Below are 16,720 nucleotides of genomic sequence, written 5' to 3' on the forward strand. Positions count from 1 at the left end.
GGTTTACCACCGCGGTATTTTTTGATGAGCGCTTTCACAAGCAGCGTGGATGGCAGTTTATATTCCACTTTTCGCCCACATTATTAGCTCTTTTCTTGCATGAGCATCTTCGCTTGCGCCCCGTGCGGCATTTCAGCGAGTGGTTAGAACTGGAACTGCCTGCACCGCTTCACGGCCAGTGCCGACGCCATGTTGCCGCCTCTTACCGCGCCGCCCACACCACGCCAGTTGTATCCGCGCTGGCGAGCACTGCACGTTTTCGCGATACCAAATCTACCACTCGGTTCACGCTTTAGAACGTTGTTGCAGATAAGCCACCGCTCTTTCCCTTTCCGAACATTCGAGCCGCGCGAAGCCGAAGATTTCCACCACCAGTACGTTGCGCTGATAAGCAGCCGCCTTCGGCATCGTGAACACAAGGCGGGGTAAAAAAAAAATCCCGCTGGCGTTCTTATCACGTCTTGCGGCATTTGTTCATAGACGCTAAAAACGCAGCCATGGTCTTTCAAAACAAACACAACGGAAGTTAAAGCCGCACTCGCCGTTTTGAGACTGCGCTTTTGCCCTGCAGCAGCGGCTGATGTTAAAAATAATACGAAATATAGACCGTGCCTTCGTTTTTAAGCGCTGTGCGTTTGAGTGATGATAAATATAGGTTGACTTGAGCGATAGGTGGCGATGTGGTTGAATTCTCGCGTGTTTTGGTTATAGTGCGGTACCGCTTATAGTGCGGATTTTTGCGGCTCCCGCGACATACGTTATAAGCGGTCTACACTGTATGTCGCAAGGTTTATCTACCGTACGATTTCAAACAAGCGCCTCCACCCATGTAAAGCCCCCCCTAAATCCACTGCTAATTTCAAATTTCCGCGTCGTTCTTTGGCAAAATGCTAGGTTCTTTCTTTGGCAAAACATTTATTGGCAAACATTATTTTGCAAAATGTCACGTGCATGTATAGTCCATGTTTTTTTTCCTGTCGGCAGATAATCGCTGCCGCCATCTTGAATTTTGGCGTCGTTCCGGCGTAGCGCCCCCTCTGCCCTTTGCCGGCGATCTCAACTTGCCTGCAGGGGGGCGCTTGCTCAGAATGTTACGCTAGCAAGCAGGTGTAATTAGAAATCTGCACTTTCAAATGCCGATTCCTCTGCATGGGAGCCCCATTTCCCGCCAAACAAAATGGAGTGACGCACGATATGTCCAGCCTTTTAAATAAGGCAAAGTTCTCCGATACCTCCCCAGTCCCTCAAAATAAGGCGATCGCTTCGTCTAGGCACGAAATCCGTTTCAGTGATTTCGGCTTACTGAGGATACACTGCCCCAAATTTTGCAAATTCCGCACAAAAGCAGAGGCTGCAAATTTTCTGTCACAGAAACAAAGTGTATGCAATTCAAACTTCCTGTCGTGAAGCAGTGAGTAGGTAATGAGCTACGACATAAGGGAAGGACACAGAATTGATTCTGACAACACTTCAAAGTACCTAAACTCTTCCGTATTTCACTCTGCAATAAAGAAGAGGCACCAAAATTGACGAAAACACCCGGCTTCATGCACAGAGGTTGACTGCTAGCTCAACACTGAAGCCGCACCGTAATTTGCCCACACAAAAACTGCTACAACTGAAGCAACAACAAAGTTATTTTTTTAGCTGTCCTTTTCCCTTAGCTTCGACAGTAGTAACTGGAACTAATTTCCTACTGTTACAGGCACGATCAGTAAACGTTGCTAGGCTGCACAGACAAGTGAGAGGAGACGGAAGACAAGATGGCCGCCACTACACCCACACCTCATCAAAGCTGCCTTCACGGCTGCAGCAAGAATGCGAGGAAACGGTCTCTCACCTTCTTGTTCTCCTCTCTAACATCCGAGTCATCGCTGGGAAGGAGATTGTGGATTGTCGACGCTATCACCTGCAAGGTTAGACAGCAAGCAACACCCACATTTCCCCAAACGGCCCACAATCGCAAAACCAAAACAACCAACAATGCACCGCTCTCCAAGATGCACATAAAGATGCCATGCGGTGCCCACAAAGGCGGTGTTAATATGAATAACACATACAATGCACTAATGCTCTGCAAAACGACGTGGTGCATGTGCACCTCAGAAATTAACTGCCTTGCTGCACTGTAAATTATGCAACCCTTTTGGTTTCTGGTTTTAGTTGGTTCTGGTTTGTTTTGGTTCGGTTTGGTTTCCCTTTTGGGTGGCACATGTGATTTTGTAGGTGATAAGCATCCTGACCTACATACACGACGGCAATGCCAAGCTGATGGGAAGGTTGGTTTCAGCAGCTTCTCCCAATGTATCACAAAGTTGTTGTTGCTCATAGCAAAGTGCATAGAAAGCTAAACAAACCATGACTGGCTGCCTGAATGCTGTCCTTGCATAGAATGTTCAAGGGGGTGCTCAAATCTAGTGGGTAAAAATGGAATAGTATAGGTTTTACAAGTTTTATGGCAAATGTAGACTAGAGGCGATGCCATAGTAACACACACACACACACACACACACACACACACACACACACACACACACACACACACAGAGAGAGAGAGAGAGAGAGAGAGAGAGAGAGAGAGAGAGAGAGAGAGAGAGAGAGAGAGAGAGAGAGAGAGAGAGAGAGAGAGAGAGAGAGAGAGAGAGAGAGAGAGAGAGAGAGAGAGAGAGAGAGTATTAGTGAAAAAATTGCAAAGTGGTGTCCTCATTTCAGGACCCCTTTGTGGTGCCAGCTGTGATGGCCCTTTCCACCAATTGAAGCTGGTCCGAACTGGAACTGGACAGCACGCTCTCCCACTGCTCACAAGACAGATGAGGAATTCTGCCTAACTTGGGGATTTTTTCTGACACCCCCAATCCATATGGCAGAGTGATACAGGTTTGCTACAAAACTGACACACAGCGTAGTACTGGGTCGGATACATTAGGTGCAGCTTTGTCAAGCGGGGAAACGTATTCGTTTGAAGCAGCTTAAAAGTGGCCGGGGCAATGGCAGCATCTTCTGCTCGGCCAGTGATTGTGCAAAGGAGAGCAAACGAGCTGTCCTTGTGGCGAAAGCTAAAGCGTAGTGAATTCGAGCACAACCATGCCGAACCACGCGAGAAGCAAGTTGGGCAAAGGACAGCCCCTCCTGCAACCAAAAAAAAAGTGCGAGCCCCACCCCTCCTCCATACCTCGATGACAATGCTGGGGACCTGGTCCGCCTGGGCTGTCAGGTAGGCAGCGTGGTCACACAGCAATCGCAGCATGTCGCCCGCAACTTGCGCGATCGTGTGGTTGTAGTGCTGTGTGACGGGAGGAGGTGAGGGACAGCAGGTCACGACCCAATAGCGATGACAGGCACGGCTTAGTGACAAACAAATGTACAGACCCTTCACGGGGTGCAAAGGGTACGGGAAAGTGTGGTTTTTTCGGTAAGGCCTGATCTCACCTTTCCCGTTTCGTGCTCATCGCACTATCCGCAACTATCTCCGGACAAACGCCTCTGATTCTTTCTTTGACATGACCCTCCTACGGCCCATGCGTCGACACAAATGATACCACTGCCCCCAGCGGAGGCACTCCTCTTAGAGCCGTAAAATAAAAATGGAGACATACACGAAGCCCAGCTGCAAACCCTGCCCCGCATCTGGAATACAGACTGCCCTCCCCTTCCCCCCTTATAGGGCGCACATGGGCGACTCACCCTGATGGAGAGCAGCAGGACCCCGAAAGCCTCGCGCACCTTGGAGTGGCCCGTCCGGTGGGACAGCTCCTCGTAGGCAAACACCCCCAGGGCACTCAGGGCCGTGCACCTGTGCAGAGAGGTCGGAGGAGGAGAGGGAGGGAGATGGCTGAACTACTACAACACTTTGCTAAAGGGACTGGTGACAGAACAGAATGCAGGCCTTGGATGTCAACTTCCGCCATTCGTGAAAACAGCCTCCCAGACTCATCACTGCTATGCCCTTTTCGAACAGCCTGCACAAGCGCAGCTGATACCAAAATCTTGGGGAAGCAAGTATTTTAAAAACAGTGCGGAAAGACACGGGACCACAACACAGTGAGACACTTGGAGCACGGCATGTCTTACTGTAGTGCTTTTATGTCCTCACAAATGCGTGCTAAGCCTCCCAAACACAAATGTGTACTAACCCTTCCAAATGACAAAAGTGCTCAGGGAAGCATCAGGTTTACAGATACAATTTCAAGGCAACTTTCTACCCACGACTGGCCATCTAGGTAGTTATTGAGGGGGCAGTGCATCAAAACCACCAGAAACAAAAACAACGTGGTGATGAACAAAGGTGCTACTAAACTTACAAGGCCTTAAGTGCACGGAACATGCCTCACATAGTTATTCAACACATCCTAGAAAGCACCCACGCATACTCAGAAGCAAAAATAAATGAACTTTTTTTTTCTCCTCCTTGCTTTATTTCTTTGATGTGATGCAAGTTTCGCTGCATCCCTGACCACAAAAAACATGCACCTATACTTCCTGTACCTTGGAAGCAAAGAATTCTGGAAAAGGCTGTAATGCCACTCAGCCTACCATGGGTAGCATTCAATAAAACCTAATTACAAGAGACACTCAAGGGACTGGAAACAAGTCTGTTGTAACCAAGTCGCTAACATGGCAAACAGGATAACCAACCAAACCGTTTCCATTCAAAAGTCTCTTATAATCAACTGTCCATTGTAACAGTGTCTCTTGTAACAGAGTTTCAGAGTTCACTCTGAACCAGCCAAAGATGTATTCATGGCGATACAGCGCAGGCATTCACGTCTAAGCGCACAAACAAGCCGCAGCCACAAGACACTAAACTAACCTGGCCAATCCATCCGGATCTGCTTTTCCAGCCTTCAGCAGCAGGTCCACAATAAGGTCCTGAAGGGAAGGGAACAGGAAAAACGCACTGTTTTCTCCCAACTTATTCTTTCTTTCTGCATTCCAAAATAGCTTCCTAAAAGAAAAAAAAAGCAACATATAAAAGAAATTTCCCAAACAGCACCCAGAGATTTCCTTCACTTAGACGAACACGATTAGAAATACTATTCTAACAAAAAATCATTACTCCCTTCGCGTTCACTCCAAAACCAAGAGTCACTGTATGTATTAGCACACCCCTGCTAGGCAGGCAAAATGAGAATAATAGAAATGACACGCGCAACGAGGCACTCAAGGAGTGGAACAAGGGTACAGACGAATCATGCAATGGGAGAGTCGACAGAAGTGCAACTCGCAATGCAACCACAAACAGTTCAAACAAGGAGACCTGACAAGGCCTGACAAGGACTGCCACAACATGGGCGGCCATGAAACAGTCCCGGGTCATCTCCACTAATGTGAAACCTGGGGAGGGGCTAAGCATGCAGTGCGTAAGTGCATTCAAAGATTGCAAGTCTCTGTCTTGCCACACGGCATGTGATGGGTGGACGCTTAGTGGGCGCCGGTGGGAGGAGCAATTGCGCGCTTGCTGAGGCTGTGGCGCCCTCTCTTGCGTTGAAGCGGATTTAAGCAATTAAATGAGACACAGACTGGCCATAAGTTGTCTGTGTTGCAAGCCACAGTGTGCTAAGACGTATGCTTTACAAGAGTGAACCTGGCGTTCGAAATCAAATTGGAGATGGTTTCTGTTTTTAATGCAATAAAATCTTGAATATTCCTGTAATTTGAATTTAAATAATGTTAGTTTATTTTGATTGATTGGTTGATCGTAGGGTTTAACGCGCCGACGCAACGCAGGCGATGAGGCGCGCCGTAGTGGAGGGCTTCGAATTAATTCTGACCTTCTGGGGATCTTTAATGTGCACCAAAATATCGTGCGAATGAGCGTTTCTGCTTTTCGCCTCCATCAGAAAAGCGGCCGCCGCGGCCGGGAATCGAACCCACGACCTCGTGCTCAGCAGCTCAACGCCTTAGCCACTGAGCCACCGCAACGGGTTAGTTTTTTTTTTTTTTTTTAATCATTTTTATCCATGATACATCTGTTTTTTGACCATTGCTTGACAACTTTATTTACTGTGACGACAGGAGACGACGACAGGAGACAACGACAGCCCGAGCCCCTAAGGTGCTTCACACCTAAAACAAGCTGCAGTGGGATAATGTAGGAAAATGTATCCTGCACTAGTATTATCGCCCCAGCAGTTCTGGAGTTAAGTTGTGTCCTTTTAATTTCATTGGTTGTGGAGAGATGCACTCATCGAGACCTTCTGTTTAACTCTTTCGGGACCGCCGGAAAAAGTGATGAAAAAGGGAGGTCTCGGTAAAAATTTTTTATTACATGAAGCAAAGACACCATCCTGCTTTAGCATATACCAAAATGCAGCTAATTATATGTTCTTTGACATACAATACCGTGTTTTACTTCAACACTGACGATAGCACCATGAAAAAATCAGAAAGTAAGAACTTCGCAAAAAAACTACTGAAAAAGATAGAAAAAAGCGTAAATCTAAGAATAATTAAAAAGAATAAAATTATTTCAGGATATACAAAATCTAACACAATGCTTTGTTTATTCATCACGAAAGTTTGATGCGGCTAGGTGTAACTGGTTTTTTGTTTTGTGTGTGATTTCTTTGGCACTAGGGCCATGGCTACGTCGTCGCCCAGGTACACGCCGGGCTCTCGGCTCGGCGAAAACTTGATCCGTTTCTGCGCTGGTGGCAGGAGATCACCACAATAGGTAGTTAACACCCTAGCGAACAGATATAAACTAGCCAGAACATATTTCGAGCGCACATACCTATTCCAGAGCCAATTGAAACCGAAACCAACACCCACCTTTGAGCGCGATTCATGTTCCAGGCTGATCGACACACGAATCCTCACTTGAGCTGAAATGCGATCTCTAAAGTCGCATTTCGACTCTTCACTGCCACTCTCATCGTCAAAATCCACAGTAGAAGGCGAAGATATGCGAGACGAGACGACGCGGATCTCTTATCGCGCTCGCGCGTGAGTATGTTTACATTCCGAACCACCGCCCGTCAGAATAAAATATCTGATGCATTGCCGCCTGGCGATAAAAAAAGAAACTTCACAAAAGAGAAAACTCTAGTTTTCAAACTATCTCCTAGATGTCGCTAGGTGTTCCATCGAGCGAAAATTTTTATTCTGCACGCTCGCGAAACCATCGATCATATGTGACCGATGGCCTATAGGAGCGGTCCCGAAAGAGTTAAAGGGGCAGATGGATCTTCGGGGCCGAAAAACGGTCAAAAAATCATTTTCAGAAAAATGGCATTTTCGGCATCAACGGTCAATTTTCTATCAGTCTGCAAATTTTCTCATCAATAGGAACCATATGTTATTGCAAAAAGCATTCTAAAGGGCACTCTACAGCTCAGTTTGCTCAGAATTCGATGGTAAAACGGCACTTTTCTTGCAACGCGAAGCTAGCGTTTTGCCCTCAGATATCTTGGTGCTGAGAGCAGGTACAACTGCAATTTTTTTTGCTTCTAATACCTAACTGTGTGTGGAATAAAATGCTGGAAACAAATTTTTCAAGTGGAGGCTTCGGAAAATTATTATTGTGTGCAACTCTGGCAGAGCGCGGGAGGAGTGAAGTTCAGCGTGTTGTAAAACGACAAAAAATAGCTAAATCAAAAAAGTTCTTCCAACATTGTACTTATTTGTTAGTCATTTGCCTACCTTGTCATGTGGTAATTGACATTGTGTATGGCGTGGCTAGTTTGTAATTCTAGCCCAAAATAATGGCAATTAATCATTAATTATCTCCAAAACTAATCAAATTGCAAAAAATCTAATTGCAGATTTGAAATCAGCACAGAAAACTCCCTAATGCTCTTCAGCTTCATAAAAATTGATTAGTAAATAAAAAAAAAACAGCTCCAAGACCAGTCTGCCCCCTTAATATAGTACGTCCTTGGATGTGATAGGCCTCGCTTTTTCTCAGTTGGTTTGGTCACGGCCACACCCTACACGAGTGACATAACGTTAGGATGTGGATGCTGGCCAAACCAGTCGAGCGAGTAGCGACGGCGTGCATATCCTTGACAGTACAATCATGCTTGTCCTTGCTGTTTTTTTCTGCCCTTGTAAATGTTACCATTTCATGTTTCACACGTAGAAATAAAAATTTTCAGTCTTCGAAGTCTAGCGAGCATCTTGTGTTCACCTTTCTTCACTGCCATCTCTTTTTCACTAGTGAAGTGTATTCAACTACATACCCAGGAAACCATTATAAATGTCTGCATTCATAAACGGGAAAAATAAAACGCTTGTGCCTCTTACACTGTTTAAAAAAGCCCACGGGATATGTTTACATACACTTCCAAATTGTATAACATCGGGTCAATGCCCATGATATGAACACACCGTTGCGACTTTTCTCTTGTCAGCTTATATGAATTCTTTTTTTCTCGACAGGAGAAGGGCAGTCAATGTGCCATGTTCCTTTCACCATCCCCTTTACTGGTTTGGTGACACTGGTAAAGCCAGCAGGGCAGAATTTAACAAACTTCGAGCAGTACAATTAGCATACACTGCGTGTGGACAAGCAAAAAAATCGAAGACAAACCATTGCACCAGCAAAAGCCAAAATTACGAGGACACTGGAGGCTTGTGAGACATCAGTGCAGCGGTTCAAGAGGACAAGTACAGAGAGCATGATGTTTAGTCTTTTTTTGTGCAGCACGTATAACTAACGCTTCACAGGTAAGCAGGTTACACAAGCTAAGGAGTGAGCCCCCTTTTAAAAACATTTCCCTCACTTTTATTTGTGCATAGATTTCAACGAAACCTACATTCCTTATGTATTTAAACGTGCTGACTTCAAACTTGTTATCAGTCTCCTGCTGGGGCGAGTAGTTGTTTTCAGTGCACAATGAATTTATACTAATTATTTGGAGGGCAGGTAATTACTAAACACTAGCTTTGAGGATGAAGCGGGCCAACAAACTATAATTGATCTAGAATGATAAGGAAGAGCAACCAAGCAGGAATGGATGCTCTCAGCCCATTTTAACCAATGCTGTTAGAGTAAGTAAAACTTCTGCACATCAGAACCAAGTTTCACACTTAATTAAGATAGGCATTGTGCATCTTAGTGAATGGGTGAGCGATGGTGTATACGTGGGGTAGTTAGTGCATGGGGGCATTGTAACTATGTAGGGTGCAAGTCTGCTTGAGTGTGTGTAGGAGTAAGTGGGTGATGGTGCATATGTGCAGTAGTGGGTGTGCATGTGTCCAAGCGAGTGAACACGTGCATGTGTGTGTAGGAGTGAGCAAGTGAGTGTGGAAGTGAGTGTGAGAGTAGTGAGCGCATGAATGACATGCATGAGTGTGCATGTCTAGTTTGCGTGTGTATGGGTGTCTGTGCAAGAGTGCCCATAAGTATGAGTGAGCGAGTTTGTGTGTACCACTGTGTATATGTGTGCAAGTGCAAGAGTGAGTGGGTAAGTGGGTGGGTAGGTGGGTGGGTGGGTGTGGATGAGTGAGTGCATGCAAGCGAGAGAGAATGTGTGTGAAGAGTGCGAGAGTGCAGGCAGACAGGGGGTACGTGTGGGTGTGTGCGTGTGTGGAGGGGCATGAGTGTGAGCTTGTGTCACTACGTGCCAGCAAGTTTGGGTGAGTGTGTTTTAGTGAGTAAGAGTGCAAGCAGTGAGTGTGTCAGTGTGTGGGAGCAAGATTGTGACTGAGTGTGCGCGTGTCAGCTTGTGAGAGAGAGTGCGAGTTGGGTGCATAGACTGCCCGAGTGTGCCAGTGTGTGTATGCTCGTCTGAGCGAGTGGATATGAGTGAGGAAGTACGTCAGTGAGTCTATGTGTGTGGGAGTTGTGGGGGTGTGAGTATGTGGGGTATAAGCGAGTGTGTAGGGCTTAAGTGGTGTGGAGCGGAGGTGCGAGCGAGTGTGTGGGGGTATGAATGACTGGGTGTAGAGGTGGCATGAGTGTTAGCAGTGAGTGTGTCAGTGCTTGTGCAAGTTTGACTAAGTGTATTGTGTGTGTGACTCAGTGTGAGCATGTGAAGGAGTGAGTGAGAAGTGAGTGTCTCAGTATGCATGAGAAAGTTTGAGTGAATGTGTGAGTGTCACGGTGTGAGTGAATGTGTCAGCAAGTGTGTGAAAGTGAATCAGTGAGTATAGGTGTCGTCGGGGTGTGAGTGAGTATGTGTGGGGCGGGGGGGTGCGAATGTGTACGAGAGGGGGCATGATTGCAAGTGAGTTTTAGTGAGCAAGAGTGTAATAAGCAGTCAGTGGGTCACTGTCCTAGAAGTTGGCTCGGCATGTCTGTCAGTTGTGAATAAGTTAGTGTGAGTGAATGAGTGGGCCAATGGATGTAAGCAAGGTTCCGTGTGCAAGTTTGAGTGTATGAATGAATGAAAGTGATTTGATTTGATTGTGGGGCTTAACACGCACATGCAACGCAGGCGATGAGCCACGCCGCAGTGGAGGGCTTCGGATTAATTCTGACCTTCTGGGGATCTTTAACGTGCGCCGAAATCTCGTACGCATGGGCGTTTCTGCTCTTCGCTTCCATCAGAAAAGCGGCCGCTGCGGCCAGGAATCGAACCTGCGACCTCATGCATGAGTGAAAGTGTGAGTGAGGCTATTGGTGTGAGTGAGTGAGTCTGAGTGAGTATGCCTGATTGCATAGGGTTTACGCGCCAAAGCAACGCCGCCGATGAGGCACACCGTAGTGGAGGGCTCTGGATTAACTTTGACTGCGCGGGGATCTTTAACATGCGCCGAAATCTCGTACACACGGGCGTTTTTGCTTTTCGCCTCCATCAGAAGAGCTGCCGCCACAGCCGAGAATGGAATCCGCGTCCTCGTGCTCAGCAGCACAACACCTTAGCCACTGGGCCACCGCGGTGGGTCTGAGTGAGTATGTCAGTTCAATGTGTGTGCGAGTGCATGTGGGGGGTACGAATAAGTGTTCGCAGGGAGGATGTGAATGTGAGGGGGCAAGTGTGCCACCATGTGTCAGCAAGTTTGAGTGAGCGAGTGTGAGTGAGTGTGTCAGTGCGTGAGTGGCGGAGAGTGTGTGGGGGTGAGTGTGGGGGGGTACGAGAATAGTGTGTGCAGGTGAGTGGCTATGAATTAACTCATGCCGCCTGGGGTTCTCCAACGAGCACTAAAAAAAATGAAGAGGACAGGTGAGAGGTGTCACCTTGGCGTCGGTGAGGGGTGCCAGTGCCTGGGTGGTCCTCCCCTCCGGCTCCTCCCCGGGCGCCGCGCTGCACGGCAGCACCAGCAGGCCCCCTTGCCGGTAGACGTTGGGGAAGCAGAGCAGGCTGGCCAGCAGGGTGACGGCCTCTGTGCGGGGCATCTGCAACACGGCCGTGGCAGCGACCAGGGAAGGGACCGACAGGGAAAGCAGCCACAAGGAACGCTCTAGCTGAGGCCACGCCTCAGTCTGCGCCACAGGGGGAGGAGGAGGAGACAGCCAGCCACCACCACCACTGACCGGGCTGCTGCAGAAGCACAGGCCTACGCTGCTCTGTACACCAGCACACACGTCCACTGCCACGTTGTCAGAGACAGCCAGAAACGTTGCGCATGCGCATGCTACGCTTGCAAAACAGATTAGAAGAGGCTGTGCAATCACAGAAAGAGAAATGGTTCACGGTTTGAATCGGTGCTGCCCCCTACACCTTTATAACCAGTTAAAGAAGCCATGAAGAGAAAACACAAGTTTGGTTCATTCAAAAGACTGCCTCGCTAGAATCATACTGACACCACTTTTAACGCAACCTCCGCTCAAATAAGCTACATAATTAGGAAAAAAGGGAATGGCCATGCGACCCACTAGCTCATTTCCCGCAACAGAATCTGTGATGTCATACCAAACAGCTCTGCGATTAGCGGAGGGCGGCAAAAGCTAATGCAAATTAGGCAGAGCTTTTAAGCTTGCCGAAAAAGCTATTTGCGCTTAAATTTAGGGCGCATTCTTTTTAAAGCCCTAGGATTGGTGGGACAAACAGTGAAGTTACGAAATCACATGTAAACATAGAAGTACCGATGCGTATGCTGCTGTTGGTACTGCGCGCACTATGCTTGGTTTAGCTGTACAGGACAGCGGGGCTTTGGGGTTCAGATGACACTGGCCGATTGACACAAACGACAATGTCTTACGTGACCGTAATTGTCGAGTGAGCACCATGTTTCACGAAACGATTGCCTCCATGAACAAAACAAGCCAGGTACAAATGCGTTCCGAAACAAACCAAAGGCAGAAAAGACTTGCCGCGGTGTGGTGGCGCCATCGGGTGGTGGCGCCATCTAGGTTCACTAATGGTAAACAAGGCCCTGTGATGTCATTGCAGAGCACGAGAACGCACGATTTAGCGGGAAAATCAAAATTTTAACTTTAATTAATTCATTTCTCAGTAAATAAAGCATCTTTTGCATTCGGACAAGAGCTGGGGGCACTATAAAACATGAAATCTTTCGAATAACACAAACTTGTGTTTTGTCTTCATGTCTCCTTTAAGCTTTTCTGACTACTGCTAATGCTTTGCAGCCCCTTGGTTGCATCCTAAGCAGACAACACCCTTCGGACAGAAACCGTACAATGTCAGAGATATTTTATTCACAACAACTTACAGCCTCATTCTAAAGCATTAGAACGGGTACACATAAAATTTAATCTATAAGCCAGACATGAGAGAATATACACTGTGTAATAAACAGTGGAACCCCAATGATATGTCCCCCAGTCTTACGACAACCCACTTTGTATGACAGATCACCGCAGTCCCAGCAAACTCCCCATAGAAACAATGCATTAAAACCCCAGTTGTAATGACACTTTGTTCGGGTGCACATGGTCGACTTCATACTTCGAACCCTGGCAGGGATAAACCGGCATTTTCCCCATGTCTTACACTGCTCTGCCGTCACATCCTGACTTTTCATTATCCTTGAGCCCCATCTGATGCTGCTGGATGTGCAAAGGTCCGCAGGCACGCAACACCCCTTGCTGAACAGATGCAAGCAAGCAAGCGGGTGATGGCGGTCAACGACCTCCCGCGGCAGCAGGACGCAAACACGCCAACAGCGAGAAATCCAAGTCCAGGTGGCTGGCGGACCACAAATTCCACGGGTGAACGAATACCGAAAACCCACTTTTTCACGTCCTCTCACTTTAGATTCCTTCCTTTCACGATGCTCTCTCTACCGCCCCCTCTCTGCTCTCTGCTTTTCAGTGTCTTGCAACACTGTGTTGTTGCTCCGTTCCTTTCTTTTTCGCATTTTTTCCTCTACCACCTCGTACTATCGTTCGTTTTGCTCGCCCTTGGCAGTTTCACACTCTCACCCTTTCCCCTCTCAATTTGCTCAGCCACGTCGGACATTCTATCTCACATGCCAGAACTTCCCCGTGAAGGGGAGGGGGGAACGAAATAGGCATTTCTTGAGATTTCTGCTAAAGGTTTGCAAATTCCGCAAGAACGCAATAAATATAGTAGTAGTTTAAATAAGTTCTTAGCCCACGTATCGTGGGAGGCCGTCAATTAGGCCGACATTTACCCGTACCCCGGTTATACGACAGTTTCGCACGGTCTTTTGTAAGTCGTATTATCGGGGTTCCACTGTACCAACTAACAGGGGGTGAACCAGAGAAAAGCAGCAAACTCGATATAAATGTAGCGAATAGACAAATTTCCCCTACTAGGAGCACCGAGGCAAAAACAGACTACGGTATTGCAAGCAGGCAAGCAATAAGCTGGCCTTTAAAAAAAGGAAAACACTCACAGAGCAAGCCAAAATATGCACCAGTGGAAGGACTGAATAACTGGCCATACACATCCCAGCTTTCACTGCCTTAGTTTTCAGTAGGAATTTCAGCAAGGCAAAGGTGGTCATGTTAGGAAGCAGCAATGATTGCAGTGGCGCCAACGTGCCAGGGGATAGCAGGGGGCAGAATCCAAACAGGGGCTCACCCCCTTGATGGCGTTGGAGTTGACGATGGTGCTGGCACCACGGATGAAGTTGAGCAGGAGCACTGTGTGGCCGGGAAGCTTGCTGGCAAAGAACTTGGTCCCACAGTACTTGACGATGGCGTTGATCATCTTCTGCACACGGCAATACACAGAGGCAGGCCGCTTACTTTTGTAAAGCAAGTGCTCACAGCGCGACACCGGATGCAGTAATGCGGGTTTCTGTGACCACTGGTACTGAATGCCGCCATATGAACTCCGTGCACAAGTGTACCGCGTAAAACAGTTGTTCTAAGCACAGTACCAGTTATAATGTAGGTTCTTCAGGGGTCAGGAGTGGGTGGGGAACAGAGAGGGTGGGAGAGGTAATACATGTTCATTGAGAGCAATTAGGATGTTCATGCACGAGCGGTTCCCTCTTAACAGTAATTTACAAGCTAAGCACCTTGACCACCTGTTTAATAAGCGAGGACCAAAGAGCCGCCATCACAAATTTCTGAGCGGGTAGCCTAAACACGTTCACATCAGGAAGATTTAACACATTAAACAACAAGGCATAGGATAAAATCAGCACAGTCTCCTTCCAGTGTTCCTTTTGCCCCAAAATGCTTGCGCTTTTATTTTTTCACCTGTGCAAAGGCCCATAACATTGAGGGGTCTCCACAAGGCTACGTCTTGTCTCCCTTGCTCTTCCCCAGGAAATAAAACACACGCAACAGTCCCACACAACCCCGAGGGGCAACCGCAGAAGACTTGCCTGGTCTTCCCCGAGCAGGCCCATGTGCAGCACCCGGTAAAAGCGTGCGAGGAAGTCAAAGGAGAGGGGAATGTCGTGGCGCCGCACCGTCAGCCAGCAGAGCAGCCGCAGCGCCAGCAGCTTGCCCTTTTCAAAGCCCTCAGCCGACAGTGAGGTCGCCTGCACCACATCACAACGCCTTCATCAGTAGTCACCCTTTCCTTGCTAGCTGCTCTATGAGGATGGCAGTGCAACAAGCAGCGGCAGCAGGTTGAGTGTTACTCAACAAAAACACCACAGAGCAGGTAACAAACACTCCAGACGTCAGGTCCTCATTACGAACAGCGTGTGAAGCACAGGTGCACACAAGCCGCCATATACATGTTGGGAACACATTTTCGATGTGGTTCTACAATCACAAGTACTTGCTCTGAGCTACTCTCCTTTCAAGCCCTACATTTTTTCGCACAATACACCCTATACTAACACTATGTGGTGACAACAGCTGGTACTCAGCATTGAAAGAAGTGAGAAGCTTGTAACGAAACCGACAGAAATGCACACCACAGCCATCATATTCCTTTTCAAGCTTTCCTCATTACTATAAAGCCTCAGGCAAATGTTTTCAATGGGTGGAAGCACACGCGCACAAAAATACAGACATATCGGCTCAATGCACAGACGTATCGGCTCAAGGAAGACATCGCTACCTCAAACAGCCACGGAGAGATAAGCAGAAGCGGAGGAATGAGTGCCGGTGGCGGAGGTGTGGTCATGTTGTCTTCAGTGATGCCCAGGTTGTCTCGCATCTGGCAGACAAGGAGAGAAGGAGGAGGGTAAGCGGAAGGGAGCATCGTGCAAAGATTAAGCAAGAACACCTGCAGGCTGATTCGCACAAACCTCATTTGACTAGCTTCCTGAACAGCGTTTTGCAAGCTTGATAACAGTACCAATGATAAGAAACTTTAAGTTAAACCTCGATGTAACAAAGTCGGTAAAATTCGCAATTTACTTCGTTACATTGAAATTTCGCTACATTGAAATTCGCGGTTTTAATGAAGTGTTCATCCCGTGAAGCATTTCCTGCAAAAGAAAACGTGGCGCGCATACACGGCTGGCGCACTCTTTCTGTTTTTATTGGAGCTTAATCGTCTACGCGGGCATCAGAGTGAACCGCATGGAGCGTTTTCTCCCCGCAAAAGCGCACCCCGCAAGCCACAGGCGCGCTGACGCAGCCGCGGAGACAACCCGCACGATGTGAGTAGCTCCAGCGACCGCTTCCGCTCGCTGAAACGGAAATCGAGGGGCAAACGAGAGGGGCATGCGAGAAAAAAAGCGGATAACGTGGGCGAAATTTTCACTGTAAAGCGTCATACGCGCCGCTTACGAAAGCGCCCATCAAATATCCTCGGCATGCCCGAGCGCTTTGAAGCTCCCGCCGTAGGGTGCGCGCCTCCCCATTGGCGAAACTGGTCAGGCAGTCAGGCTCCTCCCACTGCCGCGTGCAGCGCGAGCATAGCGCGAGTCACTTCCTGGCGCAGAGCCGCCGCCGGCGCGCAAACGCGGACGCGGGTGTGAAAAAAACGCGCGCACAAGGCTCAAAGATTCACAAATGCTTGCTGTAACGATGAAACCCAACAAGCATGAGCGAACTCGAACGAAGGGCAAAACGGCGGCATGCGGCGGCGGTGGCCCCGCAAGAGGCGATTAGGCTTACCACCGCGGAGGATGTTTGATGGGCGCTTTCGTAAGCGGCGCGCATCACGTTTTACTGTGAAAATTTCGCCAACGTTATCCGCTTTTTTTTTTCTCGCGGGCCCCTCTCATTTGCCCCTCGAGTTGCGTTTCAGCGAGCGGTTGGAAGCGGTCGCTGGAGCTACCCACATAGCGCGGGTGGTCTCCGTGGCTGTGTCAGCGCGCCTGTGGCTTGCGGGGTGCGTTTTGAGTTTTTGCGGGGAGAAAACGCTCCATGCGGTTCACGCTGATGCCCGCGTAGACGATTAAGCTCCGACAGAAACAGAAACAGTGCGCCAGCCGTGTATGCACGCCACACAGTTTGTTGATTGATTGCAGGGTTTAACGCGCTGACGCA

At 48.2% G+C, this 16,720-nt stretch overlaps 1 protein-coding gene across 6 annotated transcripts in view; it reads right to left on the minus strand.

The window, feature by feature from the left end:
- The window catches only part of LOC144149038 (ral GTPase-activating protein subunit alpha-2), a 103,353-nt gene that overhangs the window by 33,797 nt on the left and 52,836 nt on the right, over window positions 1-16,720 (minus strand). For 4 of the 6 annotated variants that reach the window (XM_077680586.1, XM_077680587.1, XM_077680585.1 and 1 more), the window contains 8 exons: window positions 15,339-15,437; window positions 14,650-14,808; window positions 13,896-14,027; window positions 11,123-11,368; window positions 4,811-4,869; window positions 3,685-3,793; window positions 3,173-3,283; window positions 1,841-1,909 (listed from right to left, as the gene is read on the minus strand). In XM_077680586.1, the coding sequence (XP_077536712.1) occupies window positions 1,841-1,909; window positions 3,173-3,283; window positions 3,685-3,793; window positions 4,811-4,869; window positions 11,123-11,368; window positions 13,896-14,027; window positions 14,650-14,808; window positions 15,339-15,437 (984 nt within the window). The remainder of the gene's footprint in view (window positions 1-1,840; window positions 1,910-3,172; window positions 3,284-3,684; window positions 3,794-4,810; window positions 4,870-11,122; window positions 11,369-13,895; window positions 14,028-14,649; window positions 14,809-15,338; window positions 15,438-16,720) is intronic. The other 2 variants (XM_077680589.1, XM_077680588.1) reach the window with 1 other exon arrangement.

Source organism: Haemaphysalis longicornis, unplaced genomic scaffold, assembly GCF_048455015.1.
Source record: "Haemaphysalis longicornis isolate Haplotype H1 unplaced genomic scaffold, Haemaphysalis longicornis Haplotype H1 scaffold_8, whole genome shotgun sequence".
In the NCBI taxonomy this organism is placed as follows: Eukaryota; Metazoa; Arthropoda; class Arachnida; order Ixodida; family Ixodidae; genus Haemaphysalis; species Haemaphysalis longicornis.